The sequence below is a fragment of the Podarcis filfolensis genome (genome assembly GCF_964270895.1).
Source record: "Podarcis filfolensis genome assembly, chromosome: 4".
NCBI lineage: Eukaryota > Metazoa > Chordata > Lepidosauria > Squamata > Lacertidae > Podarcis > Podarcis filfolensis.
Genome location: NC_139607.1, coordinates 87,475,294 through 87,495,979, shown reverse-complemented (window position 1 = coordinate 87,495,979; position 20,686 = coordinate 87,475,294). Strand labels below are relative to the sequence as shown.

The 20,686-nt window shown below is 46.2% G+C and overlaps 1 protein-coding gene and 1 long non-coding RNA gene across 3 annotated transcripts; one reads left to right on the top strand and one right to left on the bottom strand.

Moving 5' to 3' along the window:
- Window positions 1–2,691: 2,691 nt before the first annotated feature.
- On the bottom strand, window positions 2,692–11,760 carry CWC15 (CWC15 spliceosome associated protein homolog). 2 transcript variants are annotated; one of them, XM_083611205.1, is made up of 7 exons: window positions 11,492–11,760; window positions 9,752–9,929; window positions 7,973–8,085; window positions 6,839–6,927; window positions 5,424–5,534; window positions 3,666–3,784; window positions 2,692–3,124 (listed from the first exon to the last, which is right to left on the bottom strand). In XM_083611205.1, the coding sequence occupies exons 2-7, from the start codon at window positions 9,880–9,882 to the stop codon at window positions 2,995–2,997; spliced, it is 693 nt and encodes a 230-aa protein (XP_083467331.1). In that variant the 5' UTR covers window positions 9,883–9,929; window positions 11,492–11,760; the 3' UTR covers window positions 2,692–2,994. The 2 variants fall into 2 exon arrangements, with proteins under 2 accessions (XP_083467331.1, XP_083467332.1); XM_083611206.1 differs by lacking the exon at window positions 11,492–11,760 and adding an exon at window positions 11,364–11,425.
- A 56-nt stretch (window positions 11,761–11,816) lies between these two features.
- Window positions 11,817–17,732, top strand: LOC310761410. Its single transcript, XR_014547472.1, has 3 exons — window positions 11,817–12,480; window positions 12,933–13,000; window positions 14,533–17,732. It is a non-coding gene; the product is annotated as an uncharacterized lncRNA (long non-coding RNA).
- Window positions 17,733–20,686: the final 2,954 nt, after the last annotated feature.

Here is a 20,686-nt window from a genome sequence, read left to right as displayed (position 1 = left end):
AGGGAGGAAGATGAGGACAAAACTAGAATTTGTTGGCTCTGCCTGTCACTGGCTCAGGATTCAACTTTGGTTGGCCTCTGTGTCCTCCACCCCACTGGTGCCAGCCGGTCACCAGCTAAGACCACTTTAAGTAAGGGAGACATGCTAGCATCTGATATCTGCCATGCACAGGATGCTGACGACTTGTTCACAGAACGAGTGAATGGCTGAGTTCTTTTACCATCTTGAGTCTGATGAAGAGTTCTGGAGAACTCAACACCTTGCAGGGGTTTTTTGTGATATTGTGCTGGCCTAATACAGGCATTAGGGACGCGGGTGGCCCTGTGGGTTAAACCACAGAGCCTAGGACTTGCCGATCAGAAGGTCGGCGGTTCGAATCCCCGCAACGGGGTGAGCTCCCGTTACTCAGTTCCTGCTCCTTTTCAGCACCCGCCCTATTCCTGTGACACTGATTTGTTTAATACTCAATTTTAAATTGTCGTAACCACCCCTCTGAGGTTTCCTGTTCAAGGGTGCATGGTGATGGCAAAAAATGGTTAAGGGTGCTAAGAATTGTTAGGAGACACCCCCCCCTCACAGAGCTTCAATTCCTAGCACCTATAACAGACTATGGGACGCAGGTGGCGCTGTGGGTTAAACCACAGAGCCTAGGACTTGCCGATCAGAAGGTTGGCGGTTCGAATCCCCGCAACGGGGTGAGCTCCCGTTGCTCGGTCCCTGCTCCTGCCAACTTAGCAGTTCGAAAGCACGTCAAAGTGGAAGTAGATAAATAGATACCACTCCAGTGGGAAGGTAAACGGCGTTTCCGTGCACTGCTCTGGTTTGCCAGAAGCGGCTTAGTCATGCTGGCCACATGACCTGGAAGCTGTACGCCAGCTCCCTCGGCCAATAAAGCGATATGAGTGCCGCAATCCCAGAGTTGGCCACGACTGGACCTAATGGTCAGGGGTCCCTTTACCTTTAACACAGGCATTGCCTTGATATGGATTTTATAATCCTTGGTCTCCCTCTTCCTCTGTACATTCCCCCACCCCCAGTCACTGTATTCCATTACTTTTCCCTGCCCCACCCTGGTTTTCACTTTGCTTGCTCTCTGCAGTCAGCTGGCATTCAATGGGCAACATCTTCGTTTAGCTGTTTTTGGGGTGTGTCACCTGCTTAATTCCTCCTCCCTAAAGTTTTTTGTACTTCTGCAACATTTGGCTTACTTTGAGTCTGCTAATACCTCCTCCTTACTTGTACTTCTACATAAACTTTGGAATTAGAATATGGGATTTAAACCTGGGACCGTTGCCTCGCTCACAGCTCCTGTTTCAATGACTCTCTTTCTACAAATACATAAGCTAGTGCTTGGTATGTTACCTCTCTTCGGAGCAGCTTCAGACTGTTCTGATGGCTCTTCCACCTGCACGCAGAGCCGGGGTAGAGAATTACACAGTGTGTGAAGTAGCAGGGGACTTGCAATGTGGTTTGTAGGCAGTGAAGGAAGATTACGGGCTCTGCTGCTAAGCCGAGACCACCACTTTTTTCTAACCCAGTGAAGCACAAAGTGGGAGCCCACAGATTAGGAATGGAAAACACTGGAAAGAGAGGATTATAGTGCATTACATTAATTGCAATAGTAGCTTAGAGATGGGCTTGCCGAAGACATTATTAAATAATGCACGAAAAGGATGCTGGCGTATCTGTCAAAAGTCTCACTGGAATACATATTGTAAGAACAGCGTTCGCATCCATTGCAGAGTTATTTTCTTCACCAAATTTTCCTCAATAGGGATTTTTAAAATCACGTTTTCCTATCTGGAGCAAAAAATACTTTCTCGGCTTATCATTAATGTTCCCAGAACAAGTTTCATGCACTAAAATGCCTAACAGGCTGAAAGAGGTCAGGGAAGCCCATGTGAATGAAGATACACTTATGAGATACATATTATTATTGTTTATTGTTATTATTATTATTGTTGTTATAATTTATATATCGCCCTTCATCTGAAGATTCACTGAATCCCCATCAGATTTCTTGGGGGATAGAGCAAGGCAGATTCTTTGCTGCTTAATTTACCAAAATACTGAGCTCCAACTGTTTATTATATCTTCTTCATATCAAGGCATTAGCCTATTATTAAATTAAAAACCTATCCCAAAATAGCTTCAAGCTGGTGTTTCAGCACTGGCTGCAAAGGAGGGGGCTTCCACTGACACCCATCATTTTTATCAACACTAATCTGATCACACCTAGCGATCCATTAAAAAACTAGGAGAGCTGGGTAGGCCACCTATTTGCCCCCTGAGGACCCAAGTTGGGACTGCCCCCTGGGGAACTCCCACACCTATGCCTGCCTGCAATTGGCCAATTAAAGGTAAGCGGACTACACTGACGCTTTACCTAAACTGATCACATCAAGCACACATCTTAGCAGGTTTGGAATGCTTAAAGCACTTCAAGTATGCTATACTTACAACAGGGGCCAGCGACACGGCATCCATGGGTGCACACGTAGCCAGAGGTCTTTGCTGCCCCAATCCCATTAGGCATGATAAAAGACCTCCAATTGGCTTCAATTATTTGGGGATGATGGGCACTGCACAACACCTGGAGAGCCAGAGGTCAGCCACCTTGCCTAAGGCGGATGTGCGGCCTCATCCAGAACAGGTAAGCTGCTATGGCGGGTTGAATATAAGACACAGCCCTTAGAGTGAAGGGTTTATTGTACACCATTTTCAAAACATTTACAGAAAGGCCATTACAAGTAATTTCATAGCAACAAAATGAAACATTTCTGGGAAATTAGCTGCCCGAGCTAAAACAAAGTAAACAAGGAAGTATTCCAGAGACAGGGTCATTTTATGTTAAAAGGGTAGCGGCGACCTTGGAGAACTGCTACTCGTTGCCAGATTTTCACTTTAACCACGTTTTTCAGAAGGAAGGAAAAGGCTTGCTCCATTTAGTCCATCAGTGACGTAGCATATTCAAAATGAAAAAAAGGAAAAGTACTACTTGATGTATTTCTCCATGAACTTTTTGTGAAATTCAGACCGCAGCGTGTCATTGACGAATCTTTTGTCCTTTTTCATCTCATCGACTCCCTTCGCACAGTTCTTGAAGACCACGTCATCGTCCCATCTAAATCCAGGAAGAAGCAAAATATGTTAACCGTAAGAATTAAAGAGAAAATGTGTGACATCACAAGACAAAATGTAAGGAGCGTTAATCCATGCTATAGTGCAATATCCACCAGCCACAGCCAGCAGTGATTTGTGGGGCTGTGCACTGGACTTGATGTGATTCATTATATATCTATGCTGATTTTTATTCACATGAATCACAAGGGGCTTACAAACAATAAATAACAACATAATAGTACATCACAAATCATATAGAACCATTAACAAATAATCAGTAAAACCATTACAATTCATAAAACTATTAAAATAAATGAGGAAAACAGCACTATTGGGGAAAAAAATCACATTATAGGATCAAGTACTACAGCATTCATAATCTACAAGACAATATTAACAACGTTAAAAAAACAGCAACCAAAAAATAAACCTAAGCATACAATTAACATTCATTTAAAATATTCTGGAACTGTGAAATTGTGGAGAAGTTGGGAACTAGTAATTTAGGTGGCCATCCCTATGTAAAGCAAGCACCTCCATACCTCCTCTTCACTTTGAAGTTTGCCTGAGGCTGTACTGGACCAGTGAGGTTCAACAAAGGGTTCCCACTCAGGATGTTCTCCATCCGTATCCTCTCCTCTTCAGCTTTCTGCTCTAGTTCCTGGCAAGGTGAGAAAAAGATGGTCCGTGAGCTATAAGATAGACCCTATTTTCTGTTCCACCTGATTTTGAGGAAGCTGGGGACTTGGCCTCATAAAATTCCCAACCATCTTGTCCAGTCTATTTAGGTTTCTCTTTTCTGTTTTTCCTTCTTGCAGTACCAGGTTTTAAATTAAAGGCAGCTGTCACCATTTCAGTGCTGAAAACAAACACACGGCAAATATTGGCTCGGTGTGCAGCACGAAACTGCTCTGGGGTTTTGGCTTTGTGTATTCCCCTCAGCTTGGAACAATAAAGTCAAAACAATGGAGGGCTGATCTTCAGATTTCCCCACAGCAGGGCATGGTTATCTCTTGATATGAATTCTCTAGGAAGGACAGGGAAAGCTGTAATGGAGGTGGTATCACTCTGTACATCAAAGAGGGCACTGAGTCCAGAAAGCTAGACATCTCTCACCCACAAGCCTGGTTTGTTTGTCTGTATGGAAACCTGTGCATCTTCCTACATGCAGTTACTTGTTGCCCATGGCGACCAAGCCAGGGCTTAAATATATATGGCAGATCTTCTGCATTAACAGATTCAGGACCAGCAGAGCATTCTAGAGGGGCCACATGCAGAAGGGTACCAGGTTCAACTCCTACTTAAGATAATATTGGAGAGCAATGTTTAAGGCAGCTTGAAATATTGAAAGGGATAACTAGAGTTGGCAAGGGAAACAGAATGATTAATGCGATAATGAAAACCAAAAGGCAGCCGCATAGGGTTCTCCATCTTAAACAGCTTCTGCTGGCCTCTAGTGGCATCAAACAGTCATTTCTGGAAACTGTTTTCTGTAGCATTTGTATACAGCAGGGGTAGAAAACTGGATCCTGACATCCCCCAGCCGCCATGGGGCACTTGGGAAGGTGGGTGGGAGCTGCCCATGTGTCAATCACCTGTTGTCACCATGACATCAGGTGAAGAGTTTTCCTTTTTTTCCATGGCTTGAATTAAAGCCGTTTGCAAAGGAACAGAACGTTCCTTTTGCCAATGTGGTTTAAACTGCACAGGGAAAGGAAGTGTTTCCCTGCAGGGCTTGCTGCAAGAACAGAGCAAGACCTGCTTTGCGGAAGGATCAGCTATAGTATGGAGCCCCTAGTTGCCACAAACCAGGCTTGGCAAGAAAAAACAATGTTCACTCTATGGCTTCCAATCCATTTGGTCTGGGGGCTGGATGTTCTCCCCTGAAGCTACACAGCAGCACAATTCTGCTCTGATGTAAAGTAACCAGGGCTAAGACTTCACTTTGGAGATCAGTGGATTACCCAAAAAGGGGACGGGGGTCATTAAAACTATTTCTGACATAACAAAATCACGTACAGCGTGTGTCCATTAATGTTGTTTGTTGCTTGAAAGGCTAATTGCTTTGAAGTCTTCAGGCAGGGATTTAACACACACACACTTTGAAAGCTATATATACAAGTCATTAGCAGCGTAATGGCTGCAGAAACACCTGGCTTGCAGAAAGCTCCAGATTAAGTCCCTACATTGTGTCTGCTTCAAAGGATTCAGGCATTGGACCTAGCAGAGACCTCTACAGGTTAAATGGGCCAATGGCCTGCCTATGGCAGCTTTTATAACAAGAATTAAAAGATGCTTACCTTTCGGGCCTGCTCCTCAGCCCGCTCCTTCTTGATCTTTTCTAGCTCAGCTAAAAGAGCAGCTGTGTCGTCGTCACTCTCTTCGTCATAGTCCTCATCTTCATCCTCCTCCTACAGATGCAGCGAAGTTTTAGCAAACACTGTCCCATCTCCTACACACCGTGGAAACTTAGGCAGAACTTTATGCGTAGCATTACAGACAACGGCGTCCTATTTCCAACACAACGGATCAGGTGAACCTCCACATGAATGTCCTACACAGACATTCTTGCACTTTGCAATTCCCATAGGCCCATGTGATGTGCCAATATACTGCCACATGTGCTGCATGTAAGCTTTTAAGTTTAAGCACACCAACTGCAGTGCTTCAAGCTTGGCTTGTGTTGCCTAAGCTTACTAGCCAATCTCAGTATGACAAAATGCTCCATCAAAACAATTTGGGTTCAGCGCATCTTGTCAGTTTCCTCAAAATTGACAGTATAAAAATCATCCTCTCTTCTCTACATCCATATGACTGTACCATTTTAAAATGAAGTGACTGTTCCTCTAAAATTCAGGCCTGCGCCAGGCACAACCCACCGCACAGTGTGTGGCCCATCAGTTAAGTACTGTGGGCAAAACAGGTGCCTGACAGTCCATATATCATAGAATTCCACAGTCCTAGACAGGCAGACAGGTCAGAAGACTTATGGAGCCCCAGGTGGCTTGCAATGCACAGCTGCCGGGCTGTGTTTGCTGTAGCTGATCGCAAGTTGCACATACCTACCCCAAAGAGGGCCTGCGGCAGGCGTGGGGAACCTGTGGCCCTCATATGTCATTGGGCTTCAACTCCCATCAGCCCGGCCAGCATGGCCAGTGGACGAGGCTGACACAAGCTGCAGCTGGGCAACAGGTTCCCCTCTATTCCCCTAGAGAGGCACCCCATGCTTCTGACGTTTAAGCAGGGAGAAGGATTATGCCAATGAAGGATGAATGAATGAATTTTGTCAACACTTGATTCTGATATTAGAAAGACTGTGTGCCACAGTTCCGCTAATGGACTACTATTCTGATAGCAGGGTTGTACCCATCAGGGTTCCTCTGCAGATGGAAAGCAGCTTGAGCCACTGTCAACTTCCATCAATAGATCGGGGTGTGATTTTCACCAACTCCCCCTTCCCACTCTATCTGCACCAGGGGCTTGGGAAAAATCTCCTGCCTCCCTGTTTTGCTGATGGAAACCTCTGTCAAAGCAAAAAAGGATGCAACCAGCCACCCAATGTAGCTGAGTGGAAATATTAAAGTGGCAATAACTTGTTTTCACTTCTTTTGATGAAGTTTTTGTTGGTGCCCCAACAAGAACCTCTCTACTGACTTTTAAAGCTTCTGTTTTTCTGTCCAGGAAATACTGTTTCCCAACATCCAAGAATACATACGTCAGTCAAAGGATCATCTGCATCCAGGTTAGCTGCAGGGATCTGATCTAGCCGGGGTTTCTTAGACACAGAAGAGGACGTTGTGTGCTCTGGGGAGCAAACGCACGAAAAACCGTAAGAGCTTGGGTGACCAACAGCAATAAAAGAAAAGCGTGACCGAAACATAGAGAATCACCAACACTAAGCTTGCTGCGAACCCAAATGCAAAAATAAAATAGAATTACTAGAATCATATGAATGATTTGCCAACACAAACCAGTATTAAGTCATTTGTTGCATGTACAACCCTGCCTGGCATCATCTCACTCTCGGATCAAACTCCTTCAGATGTCTGGGGAAACCCACATTAAGGAGACAGACTTGGCTTGATCCTTGCTTTTTGGAAGAAGGTCTCAAAAGCCGAGGAAGGTATAATAATTCTCTCTTCTACTGCTTTGTTTTGCAATTCGCTCTCAGCTGGTTTCTCCTATTAAGCTCCTGGTACCCTTAACATTAGGGACGCAGGTGGCGCTGTGGGTTAAACCACAGAGCCTAGGACTTGCCGATCAGAAGGTCAGCGGTTCGAATCCCCGTGACGGGGTGAGCTCCTGTTGCTCGGTCCCTGCTCCTGCCCACCTAGCATTTCGAAAGCACGTCAAAGTGCAAGTAGATAAATAGATACCGCTCCGGCGGGAAGGTAAACGGCGTTTCTGTGCGCTGCTCTGGTTCGCCAGAAGTGGCTTAGTCACGCTGGCCACATGACCCAGAAGCTGTACGCTGGCTCCCTAGGCCAATAAAGCGAGATGAGCGCCGCAACCCCAGAGTCGGTCACGACCTTTTAACCCTTAACATTACCCCATCTGAGGAGCAAATTTGCGAGGCAGGGATCTATGTGGTGAGGGGATCTCTCCTGATCTTCCAATACTTGAACTTTTAAAAATGGGTTTAATGCAGGTTTTAATGATGTGAACTGCTTCCAGACTTTCCTCATAATAAGAATTATAAAATATTTTCATTCGATTTTTTAAAATATTTTAGATTTTGTTGAATGACCTGGAACTGTCCTTGAGACACAATGTGATTCCTGAGCAGCCTGCAAGTCACAGCCTGACCACCCCTCCGAAAGGGAAAATAATCTGCCAAAACAACACAGACCTCGCGCAGGCCTGTCTCTGTTCTTCTCCCTCACGACAACTCTCTCCCTCTCCTCCAGTTCTCTCCTGAAGTCACGGTTGCGTACCTCTTCAGGGGCATCCTGGGTGGTTTGTCTGAAAACAAGAAGCAAGCGCAGAAGCTGAAGGGAAGGAATTATCCACATACAGCTGACGCATTACAGTTGCTGTGACTATGAGAGGTGAAACATTCGTAACAAATATCACCTCGACCAAATGCTCATGATTTTACTTATTACAAATCACTAACCCACTCTGAAGACTTCTAGAGCACCTCAACACATTTAAAAGGAATAATCAGACACTTAAAACAACAGAGAATAAGCTTTTAAAAAGAAGTAAGTCTCCCTGGCAAAGGCATTCCGGGGCTAGAAGCCACCACAGAAAAGGGGGGTGGGCCTGGGGAAGGGCCTAAGAGAATGAAGGAAAGCATAGCATTTCAGGTACCCCATATGCCAAGCTGAATTGGGCTTTGAAAGCTGCTGTTTTATGGCAAATGGATCACTGCCCCACCAACTTCAGGGTGCCCTTAGCCAATCCCCACCTGTCCCCTTTATTACTTATAACCAGCCCAGGGGCAATGTCTGTCAGCTTCCTCCTCCTCAGTCCCAGTGTTGCTCAACAGGGGGGAAGATGGGGACAACCCTAGATTTAGCTAGCTCTGGCTGCCTACGGCTCCGACCCTGTTCACTGCTGGTCTCCATTCTTTATCCTCTACCACTTCCAATGGGCAACAGCCACCATTGGCTTTTAAGGTGAAGAACCAGTACCAGAACTAGCAAAGTGGTACTAGGCAAGCTATTCTTCTTGCAGCTTCAACCCACTTCTGCAGTATGGAGATAATGACACTGCCCAACATTATCAGTAACTGCAAGATTTCAGCACTGATTTGGAAACAGATCCCTTCAAATTACAGGCGCTATTATAACCCCACTGTACACGAGGGATAGGGAAGCTGAGGAAAAGGTCCCAAAAAGCACAGCAGCCAAAAATCAGTCAGATCTTTTACTGGTCCTCATGATGAGCCTGTTGTTAGATCCAGTTTAAACTGCATGCTCGTACCCATCTGGTTGTGGAAGATGCTTTGCCCTTATTGCCCATTTGTGAAGTTCTACAAGAATTCTAAGATGGCCGTACAGTGGTGGGAAATCTCTGGACTGCAAGCCTAATTAGACTCACCATGCTGACCCATTTGGCTCATGGGGCCATTTTGGTCAGCCAAAACCCATCTCCCATATACCTGGTGCCATATATGACATCACGTGCAGGGCAGGTGAAGATATGGTTTTGCTGAAAGCAGAATTTATAGGAACCATCGAGCAGCTGATTGCTGTGTCTTGCAAAGTGCTGTTTCTCTACCTATGCAGGTCTTCAAACTGCTCAGATAAAGAAAAATGGGTCACTGGCGGTCAAGTGACTGACAAGCCATTTGACACCCTCCTGTCAAAACTGGTCTGCAAGGGTGGGGGTGGTAAGGATCTGTATCCAATTCTCCACCCTTCCAACAAAGTTAGTTTTGCAAAGACATCCATAAAAGTTAATCACTCACCCAAATTACAAAGAGTTTGTCTGCCCACCCGCACAGCATTTGTGCTATGCTGTTTGCCAGAAAGAAAACAAATAATGAAATCACTTTTAGTTTGCAAATGTTTTCCTGTAGCAAATCCTACCTGCCAAAGGGACAGGAAAAACCATTCCCTGCTAAAGACAAAATAAAGGAACACTGCAGAAAACAATCCCCACAAGAAACGTAAACTGCTACCTGTATTTGATTTTAGTATGAGAGGGAAGATCTCGGCTGGAATATTGTTTGGAGAGCTGACTTAAGTCACCTTCTCCTTTCCCTCTCCCTCCTCTTGCAGGTTCAAATGTTGGTCTAGCTGCAGTAGTCATCTTTAATACTGTGAGATCAAATGCACATCATGGATGGATGCTAGAGCCTGCCAGAGCAAAAAAAGCAAAAAATCTAAATCAACATGCATAGCAAGCCTTATTACCACACACTGCAGTCCCACATAAAATCACTCCTCTGCGGCAGCTATTACATTTTTTAAAAAAAGCAAGATAGCTGCTTATGACGCATTGAGTACCATGCGCAATTCGGTCCTACGAGCCTAGGCAACAAATCAGGAAGACCCTGCCTTAATTCTCACCTCTACCATAACCTCACTACTTGGACGTTAGCAAGCCATTCTGCAATAAATCTCAACACCACACTCTTGTAGTAATGATGGCGATAGTACTGACATACCCGAGAATTAGCCAACTGGGTGCCCTCCAGATGTTGCTGGACTCCCATCAGCCCTACCCAACATAGCCAAAGGTGATGGGAGTCCACAGAACTGGACTACAGTTGAAGGGCGCCAGGTTGGCTGCTCCTACCTTACAGGGCTGCTGTACGGCATTCAACTGGATAACATGGGCACTGCTTGGAGCACTTGAAAATGCTAGGTGGGCATTGAGCATCAGCTCCTTACCCTTACATTTCGTGCGCTCTGGTTTCTGTCACGGTGTCCAATTGCACCAGAAGCGGTTTAGTCATGACCCAGAAAGCTGTCTGTGGACAAACGGTGGCTCCTTTGGCCTGAAAAGCGATATGAGCGCCACAATGCCATAGTCGCCTTTGACTGGACTTAACCGTGTAGGAATCCTTTACCTTTACCCTTACATTACGGCATAGGAACGGAGGCAATACTCTTCCATTCGCTCCTACTATTCTGCACTGATTCACCGAATAATCCATTAAATTGATATACTGCGATCCCCTCGTCATAGCTGTCAACTTTTCCCTTTTTTAAAAGGAAATTCCCTTATTCTGAATAGGATTCCTAGCAAAAAAAGGAAAACGTTGACAGCTATGCACCTCATTGTCATGTACAGTGGTACCTCTGGTTACGTACTTAATTCGTTCTGGAGGTCCGTTCTTAACCTGAAACTGTTCTTAACCTGAAGCACCACTTTAGCTAATGGGGCCTCCTGCTGCCGCCGCACCACCGGAGCACAATTTCTGTTCTCACCCTGAAGCAAAGTTCTTAACCCGAGGTACTATTTCTGGGTTAGCGGAGTCTGTAACCTGAAGCGTACGTAACCCGAGGTACCACTGTACTGCAAAAGGACATGCTTCGCATTTTAACCCCCTGCACCTTTAGTGCGACCCGCCTTTTTTCCGCTTATCTTTGTACAAAGAAACGGTAATGGCTGTTCTGAGGCGGCTTTGCTGCTGAAAAACAAATTCTGATTCTTAACAAACCCGAAGCCATGCTCTCCCTGCGCGGCAATCGACCTAAACCACCAGCGTCTCCTGCTATGCCAGGGGAGCCCTGCTGGGCCGGGCCAAAGGCCCACCCGAAGCCCCTGTGTTCCCCTGTTCTCACCCGTGGGCCGCCCAGGAGTCAGGACCTGAGGCCTCCCGCTCCTGCGACCCCCGCCAAAGGGCGCTCGGAGCCACGGGCAGCTTCCGGCCTCCGAAGACGCCCCTTCCCCCCCCCCCCGAAAGGCTCACCGGCTGCTCCCTCCTCACGGGCACCAGGGCGGCGCGGCCACTAGGCCGGCAGATCCGTCGCAACCTCCGCACTCCCGGGAGCCACCGCGCCCAAGGCCGCAGGTGCGCGCGCAGACCCCGAAGCCATAGAAAATCCACAGGCTAGAAGGACGCGCCGCTCTAGTTTCCGGTTAAAATAAATAAATAAATATATCGCGTCGCTCTGGGCATAAGCACGTCTATGGTCGTGCGATGGCTAGGCTGCGCGCGGCTTCAACTTTCGCCTCCTCGTGGGAATAAATTTTATGGGCTAATAGCCGTAAATAAATAAATTGTAATTGTGGGAAGAAATGGAGAGCAATCCAAGAGGGAGGTGGGGCTGGAGAAAAAGACTCAGGGAGGCTGTAATGCGCAAACACCATAGAGGATGCCATAGAGATGGAGGTAGAACGTCTCCGCTCCTCCTTTTTTTTCTCCTTTCCGTTGCTCAAAATGGCGGCGGCCAGTTGGAAACCGGAAGTTCCGGAGAGGCGCGCTTTACCACGCTGCTCGTAGAGTTCCGCCCTCGAGGACAACGCAGTGGCGGGAGTCGGGGAAAGGAACGGTCTGCTTACGTCACGCTGCTTAGGATGCCCCGCCCACAAAGGGGTGGTGCCTGGTCGGAAGTGAGATGATTGCTCCCCGTGAGTTTCTGTTGCCATGGTGATGGAGAGAGGCTGGAAAGGCTCGAAAGGGAACAGTTTCTGGAGCAGAGCAAAGGGCTTCTGAGTGTGTGCAGAGTTCTTTCCCCACCCCGCTCCGTAAAGATAATTTGCCGTCACGTGCTTGGACTTGCGGGGCATTGCTTCATAAACCACTTGCCTTTGTTCTTCTCTTTTTTACGGAATTGAAGGATAGCTGTGCTTGTCCCACCAGTCAGGGCACCTCGAGGGGCCCGACAGCTTTTCTTGAGCTACGGGGAGAGTGGTTTCCACTTCCAAACCTTCGTGACTCAACAGCTTCTTTTCACAGTAAAAATCAACAAGTTTTATCCCACTTTTCCCCTGTTCGGTGGTTCAAAGAAAGCTTTAAAAATCTAGTATATCTGAAATGCTAAAAGTCATGTTAAGCCACGAGAGGTCCTCAGGGAGCTGCAGAACTCACCAGAATCACTGAGGTGCTGTAAGGCGTTAAAGACAAACCACGAGGTCTGTCTGGGGACCAGGGGCTTGTCCACATTTGAGTATTATTTAGCTGTTATTATTATTATTATTATTATTATTATTATTATTATTACTGCTATTAAATTAGATTTATATACCACCCTTCATCCAAAGATCACAGAGCATTTTGCAACACTTTAAATTCATGGCTAAATTCACAGCCCCCATTCAGATTAGACCAGAGTAATCCACATCTGCATGTATTTGAAATTGTATATATCCTGGGAAGCAACTTCAGTCTTTCTTTGGGGTCCCTTCAGGCAGGTCTCAAACCAACGGATGACAGGAAAGGAGATTCTGGCTAAACATCAGGAGTAACTTTCTGAAGGTAAGTTCAGCAGTGCAATGGACTCCCTTGGAAGGTGGTGGGCAGGTTTATTTCATTGGAGGCTTTTAAGCAGAGGTTGGGTGGCCATCTGATCTGTCAGGGATCCTCTAGTTGAGATTCCTGCATCGCAGGGGGTTGGAAAGGTCAACAACTTCAATCCTAAAAAAAGCTCTGCACCTTTGGTCGGCCCTCATGCATGTTCACTTCATCAACCCCGGCCCTCTTTGAAAAAAGTTAGGGTACCCCTGGGCTAAGATGACCCCTGGGGTTCCTTCCAACTCTACAATTCTCTGTTTCTATGACCCAACTGGGAAGGCGCAAAAGGCTTAGGTGGGGCTAGTAGAGCATGTGCATTGTGTACAAAAATCTAGAAGTTCAGTTCCTGCCATTTCCAAGACTTGGCCAAATTCACGATATACTTCTAAAGCACAATGATACCATTTAAAACACTTTAAACAGTGGTTTAACAACAAATCCCTCTTCAAAGGGAAATCTGTTACCTGCAGCTCTGTGAGGGGAATAGGGGTCTTTAACAACTCACAGCACCCTTAACAAACTGCAGCTCCCAGAATTCTTTGGGGGAAAGCCATGCATGTTCAAAGTAGTGTCATAGTATTTTAAATATATGGTGTGAATATGGCCCTAGACAGCTGCTACCAGTCAGGGTAGACAATAGTGTGCAAGATGTTCCTACTTATTTTGACTTTTCTTTAATAGAGCAAGTCTGCAGTGGGCTGCCTAGATTAACAATCCAAGCTTTTCATTTCAATGCATTGATGGTCTTCATATAATCGTGATGTTCCTACTATCAGCTCTTCCATTTCTTTGGGCTCCGTTTAGTTCTCATGTATACCTATATTTACCAGCTTATGTTATGCTTCTGATAAAGTGGCTAGAATATGCACTACCAAGGTTTATGCCACATTGCTCTGTTAATTAAGGGGCCACAAGTCTATCAAGGTGTGGGTTACAGATAGGTAGCCGTGTTGGTCTGCCATAGTCAAAACAAAAAATTTTTTCCTTCCAGTAGCACCTTAAAGACCAACTAAGTTAGTTCTTGGTATGAGCTTTCGTGTGCATGCACACTTCTTCAGATACACTGAAACAGAAGTTGCCAGATCCTTCTATATAGTGAGAAGGTGGGGAGGGGTATTACTCAGAAGGGTGGTGGGAATGGGTGGTTGGCAGATAGCTGAGATGAGCCTGTTGACGACTCTTAACGACTGCAATAGGTCTTACAGGAAAAAGCAAGGGGTGAGAAGGTGAAAAATGGCTTTGTCATGTATAATGAGATAAGAATCCAACGTCTTTGTTCAGACCAGGTCTCTCCATGGTTTTAAGTTTGGTAATGAGTTGCAAGGTGTGGGTATCATTTTTGCTGCAGCCAACTTACTGAAGTTCATGTTTTAAATTGGCATCTCTCAAATGCTTCCACCCAGCAAAAATATGCAACTGTGCATACCAGAATAGCTAAGTGGAAGGCAGGGACCTTATCAAGGTTTCCTTTTTTCCTCCTGATTTGCCACTTGTAGATGGAGCAGGCAGAAATGTTTCTGAGGAGGAGTGGTAAGGAAAGAAGCTGTCCGTCCAGTTCATAACCTGCAACTTGAGTCCCACCCTTTCAGCAATGTCTCTCTTCCAGACCTGTCCCAGAATTGAACATGTGTGTGTGATACAGAAGATGCAAGCCCAGTCTTGCCTTCTGTGGAAACTTGGAAGGGATTTGACACTTGTTTCGGCAACAGTAAATATGAAAGCTATGTCAAGATACTAAATCTCCCATTTGTTGCCATGTATTTACTTCTGGCAAAGAGAATCAAAGTAGCACCTCATTCCACGTTAGGGCTTGCACAGAGGGTGTGATCTATAACAAAACCCTTTATTTAATAGGCTTAAGATCACAATGGATGGTTGTGATGATGTTCTGGCACTACAGACACGGTGCTCTGCGTTTAGAGTCAACAGCAAGGAACACGCAACTGAGATTCAAATTGGAGAAAGTGTGCACCCAAGGCCCCTCTCCCTTGGATTCTAATGCAGTACATTTTGGGTTTTTTCTAAAGAATAAGATACAAAGATGCAACCATTTGAACAGTTGGTACGAGAGAATCCAGATGATATTCTACCTGCTGGTGCGTGTTGGCATCTGTCTGTCTCGGGAGACAATGGAGGAGTGTGCCTTTGGGGGTGAAGTCAAACTTTTGGAAGGTTGCAGTACCTGCTGTGGCTGTAGAGACCGATATAGGAGAAACATGTTTTGTTACAGCTGGGGCAGATGAAGGTGTCTGGTTGTGTGTATCCTCTGGGAAATGGCGTGTTCCCAGTGCTTCTGAGTTACTGGCAAAATAGGACTGCATAAGATACTGGGCTTGCTGAAGAGCCACTGATCCTAAGATAAGAAAACACCCACACACCATATATTCCCTCATTCTGTCCCCCTGACCAATAGAAACAGATACACCCTGCCTTGTTGCCACCTGCTTATCCTGTATATATCTATCAAAATATTACACAAAATGCCATTAAGTTTCCATGTTCTCCACTGATCATGGAAACTTTATGACATTTTGTAATCCTGAAGCTGCCATAGAGCAATTCCAGTTCATGGGGAATGCAATTCAGTATTGTTGGGCTCAGTACCCTTTGCAGGATTAAAAGTTGAAACGCCAATTCTGTTTCTTCTGGTTACGCTTCTGTGTTTCCTTTCACCTAAGGAATAAGTGCAAGGAGTTGTTTGAGGGTGGGGTTGGGTGAATATTTGTAGCCAGCCTATCAAACTGGCTCCGAGTGGTCAAGATGAAAGAGGGTTCAAAGACTATGCAAGCTTTACTAGCCTGACTCTTGGCAAGGCTCCATGCATTCTCGTTGTTCCCTGTCGAACTTCATCACCCGCCTCCTCCCATTCTTGTTCCATCAAGCCTACAGCTGGCAACGAATGAAAGCAAGCTATGAACCCTTCCCATCTCTTGCCTGTTCAAGCCCTGCAAGGGCCAACTGACTTCTGCAACAGTTGAAATATCTCCTTTTCTATGTGGAACAAAAAATTCCGTCCGTCAGTCGCTGATTTTGTTGTAGCAGGCTGCTGAGAAAATCCATGATGATACTGAGGCTGCACGTCTAATATACATGCTTACCTGAGAACAAGTCCCACTGAACGCAATGGGCCTTATTTTTTAAAGCAGGAGAGAAAAAACTTGCTTGTTTACCACCTGCTCACACTGTTCATTTCTGCATGGATATTACTTGGGCCTTCTGTATGCAAAACAGATGCCTTACAATTGAGTACAATTTATCAAGAGCTCTGGCCTCTGCAGATAAGAGGGCTGCAGTTGGCCTTTTTTTCAGTCCCCAGGCATACAAGGGAAGGCAATGTGCTCAGATGCTGGACTGGAAGCTGCTTTCTTGTGCAGAGAAACAGCATAAAGCTCTCTTTGATCAGGAAGCACAGCAAAGCTTTAGGGCAGAAACAAAACATAGCGGGCGCTGAATATTCCAGGACCATCAGAAGCTGAACAGACCACAAACCCCATTTGTGACTATTGCACTTTTAAGTTATTTTAGACTCTGGAATTAATGGTCTTATAGGGAGATTCTCCTTTAGGCTGCAATGGGCCAACTTCAGGATACACCACCCTGGCTAAATTGGGAGCCCCTCCAGCTCATTCTGCTGAGTGGGGCCCTGGACGCGTGCCCTAAATTCCTGCCCTGATGGCACCGCTGCAAAGAGTGTTGAATTGCACATTCTTCTCTTCTCCTGTTCGCCGTTCTACTAAACCAACTGGAATGCAATGTCAGAAAACAAACCTCCGAGCAGATTCTTTACCCAGCAATAATATTTGACATTGCGATTGCCCATCTGGTGCGTATCCCTCTGCCAAAAACAGCAAGTTAAACACCGAAGCCTGCTCAGTAAATTTTGCTGGACAAGGATGAGGCGATGCCACCCTCCATTCCACAGGCGCCCAATGGATTAGCAGCTGAATCTCAGTTAAACACGGGCAACAGGGTGGTGCCCCCAACTGCAGTGCTCTTCACCAGATGTTGTTGGACTACGATTTCCATCATCCCTGACTATTGGCTAAGCTGGCAGGGGATGATGGATGTTGTCGTACAACAGGATCCATGGACCCAAGGTTGAATAACACTGCCCTATTGCACTAGAGGGCAATAGGCTTGTCTAGGGGCTGCAGGGCATACACAGCTCTGTACTCCAAGAACTCACCGCTTCTTCCCACCCCATAATATTTGCCGCCTCACTCTGCCCAACGGTAGGGCCTGCTCTAGCTTCAAAGGCTGGCCTTGTGCCCAATTTGATCTTTGCACTGGTATGCAATCCCAGGCCATTACGCCTACTAGCTAAAGCAATCTGTATGACCCTGCAAGTCAGGCCAGTATTATAATATTAACCCGATTACAGATTGTGATGGAGGGGTGAGTGATAATGGCACCCATAAAAGCAATTGGTTCATTTCTGAGCTGAGCGATTTGCACTTCCGCTTATTATATTATTTCGTTATCTTTGCCAATTTCCCCAATGATTCAGAGCTCAGAATGAGAGCTTATACAGAAGATGGACTCTCAAGCCCATCTGCTTCTCAGGCGGATCCTAATCAGGGCAGGCGTTCACATGTGCTTCTTCTTCCTCCTGAGTAGACTCACGTGTTGCCGGCTGGTCACACTGCCAGTGCCCTGAAGCACATCTTGGGCTTGCCATCTTCTCTGCCCTTGTGGCCATGGGTGTGTGTGTGTGTGTGTGTGTTTGACAAAATCCGAGAACCAGCAAGGGTTCCAGGCAACTCCTGTGGAGACCCCCAATAGCTCCTCAAGGTTGCTCCTCAGCGTTAGAGGAAAGGGCTATAGCTCAATTATAAGAGCATCTGCTTTACATGCAGAAGATCCCAATTTCAAACCCAGATGGGAGAGATCCCTGTCTGAAATTTTGGAAAGTCACTTCCAGTTGGTGCTGATAATACTGAACCACATGGACCATGGTTCTGAACTTGGCATTTCTATTCTGATTGTGCGGTGGTCAGCTGGGGAGGCCTGCTCTTCTTCCAAGGAGACCACAGGTTCCAGGTCTGGACCCTGGAAATTATGGTGTTACATGGTGTTCCAGGTGATGTCCCATTTTACATGGAGCTCCAACTGGCTTCCCACCTGACAAGCTCCACTCTTCCTCAATGTCACCATTGCTGAAGTATTAGGTGCTCTCCAACCAACCACATCAGTTAGGATCACAAGCTTATTGTTCATTCTCGTAACTGGCGGAAAATACAGCTCCTCACCTCACACTAGCCCAAAGGGCTTTGCAAATTTCATGTTCATTTCGTGACTGATTGAATAATCTGTCAGTGGTGAACATTAGCAAGCTGTAGTCAAGCCAAGACATTGGTTGGCATGCCTGATCTTCCTAGATAGGCAGCCAATGGTACCTAAATGGAGTTCAAAATTACACTGGGCTGTGTATGACAGCAATGGCACGAGGGCTCTCATTAAATTGATTTCATGGGCTGCGCACACATATGACTGGCATGTCTATGAGAAGCCAAAATGACACAGCAGTTCCATTTAAACTGCATACCACAAGAGTGTATCCTATGATTTCCTCCTCCCCCCTCCAATATCAGTTTGTAAGTCATCTGAAGTCTTTTATGTAATAAGTTGCCAGGTACCTGTTGATGTCAAACCTATTCTGGCTGTGTACACACTGTGCCGTTAACACACAATCAAAGCACATCCCCCCCCAAAGAATTCTGGGCACTGTAGTTTGTTAAGAGTTGCTGGGAATTGTAACTCTGTGGGGGGTAAACTACAGTGTCCAGAATTCTTTGAGGGTAAGAATATGTTTTAAATAAGGCATAATGTGCTTTTTGCTCAATCATTTGGTTCCTTAGGACATCATATGAAGCAAATTTGCATTATTAACTGCTGAAGCCCTCTGCTCACGACCTGATGGTACAAAATGGTGCTGGAGGTGTTTGGAATCTCACAGCAGGCAGGCATAGCATGATAATATGAGGTGCAGTCCAGAAAACACTATCTGCTTGAAGCTGATAAAACAACTGGAGATTGGCAGACAAAGATGGCTTAGAGCAGAGCTGTGGCTAATCTTTAGCCCTCTGTATGCTGTACAGGCAACAAACAGGTCCAACTGACGCTTGACCCTGCCTGTGTGCATTGCAGGGACCTGGAATTGGCAGGAAAAGAGGAAGTAATGGGGTGCAGCGGGCTTATGCAGCCTCTGCTGTCAAGCACAATGACCCGGAAAGCAACCCCCATGCAAATTGGAGGTTGCCTGTACTATGACTCCCATCCAAGGCCGTAGCTAGGGGGTGGGCCCCCCACCAGGGGCGCAGGCGATGGGGGAGGTGCAAAATCGGCTTAAAAATATGTCCATAAATATAAATATTGATTATTGCCTCATAAGAAATGGTTTTGAATAGAGGGTGAATTGAATGGGTGGGGTTGGGGATGGTGAAGAGGCAGAAAGAAGAGTTAATTTGTCCGTGACTAGGGGACACATTCTAAAGGAAATCAGCCCTGAGTGCTCACTGGAAGGACAGATCCTGAAGCTGAGGCTCCAGTACTTTGCCCACCTCATGAGAAGAGAAGACCCCCTGGGAAAGACCCTGATGTTGGGAAAGATGGAGGGCACAAGGAGAAGGGGAGGACAGAGGACGAGATGGTTGGACAGTGTTCTCGAAGCTACCAGCATGAGTCTGACCAAACTGCGGGAGGCAGTGGAAGACAGAAGTGCCTGGCATGCTCTCGTTCATGGGGTCACGAAGAGTCGGACACGACTAAACGACTAAACAACAAGGGGACACAATCTGAACGGTTCTGCCAGGGGCGCAAGATCACCTAGCTGTGGCTCTTCTCCCATCATCCCTGACTCTTGACTATTGGTCATGCTTGCTGGAACTGATGGGAGCTGGATTCTGAATGGCCATAGCTGAAAGGCCATAGCGCCCCCCCCATTGTTTGTTCCCATACCACTTCCTGTCAAATAGGCTTTCTATTACAATTCTTAAACAGCACCGTGTAAATAAATTTGACCTCCTCTTCAATATCTCTGCCTGCCTTTCTCAGGAGATCATTCACAGATGTTCATCAGGTAACATCTCATTCAGGTGAGCTGATGATGTACATCTGCATATGACCTCCTTAAAAAGTCAGGCACAGATGCACAGGTAGAGATCAAAGTTAATCATATGATGCTGTTTTAAGTTTGCAATGGATGGAAGGCTGCCGCTAAATTGATAGTTTGGGTGCATGCAGGGCAGGTCCAAGGCATTTTTCTGCCCTAGGCGAAGGACATAATTGGCTCCCTACCCCATTCCACGTAGAAGAGTCACCGTCAACAGTGGGGATGGGATTGCATCCTCCATTGCAACTGGGGCTGCAGGGTAGTTAAGCAGGGCCAATGCACACATGTAACACACATAGCTCTGTCTTCCAGCAGAGTGGAATAGCTAGGATGCTTCAGAAGAACAGCCAGGGAGCCCCAACTGCCACCCTCCCAGCAGCTGCTGCCTGAAGCGGTTGCCTCACTTTGCCCAATGGCAGAGCCGGTCCTGCAGATATGTCTGGTGCAGATGTGGGAATTGTAAATGGTTGATTTAACAAAGGAAAATCACATACCACAGGAGTGAATTGGCATCTCCACCAGTAACATACATAGTATTC

Bases quoted from the DNA above. Each gene is read 5' to 3' on its own strand.
- CWC15 (XM_083611205.1), bottom strand. From the start codon at position 9,882: ATGACTACTGCAGCTAGACCAACATTTGAACCTGCAAGAGGAGGGAGA. The intron at 8,086-9,751 runs GTAGCAGTTTAC...TCTTGTTTTCAG, and splicing joins CATACTAAAATCAAATACAG to ACAAACCACCCAGGATGCCC. The intron at 6,928-7,972 runs GTCTGTGTTGTT...TTTGCTCCCCAG, and splicing joins CAGAGACAGGCCTGCGCGAG to AGCACACAACGTCCTCTTCT.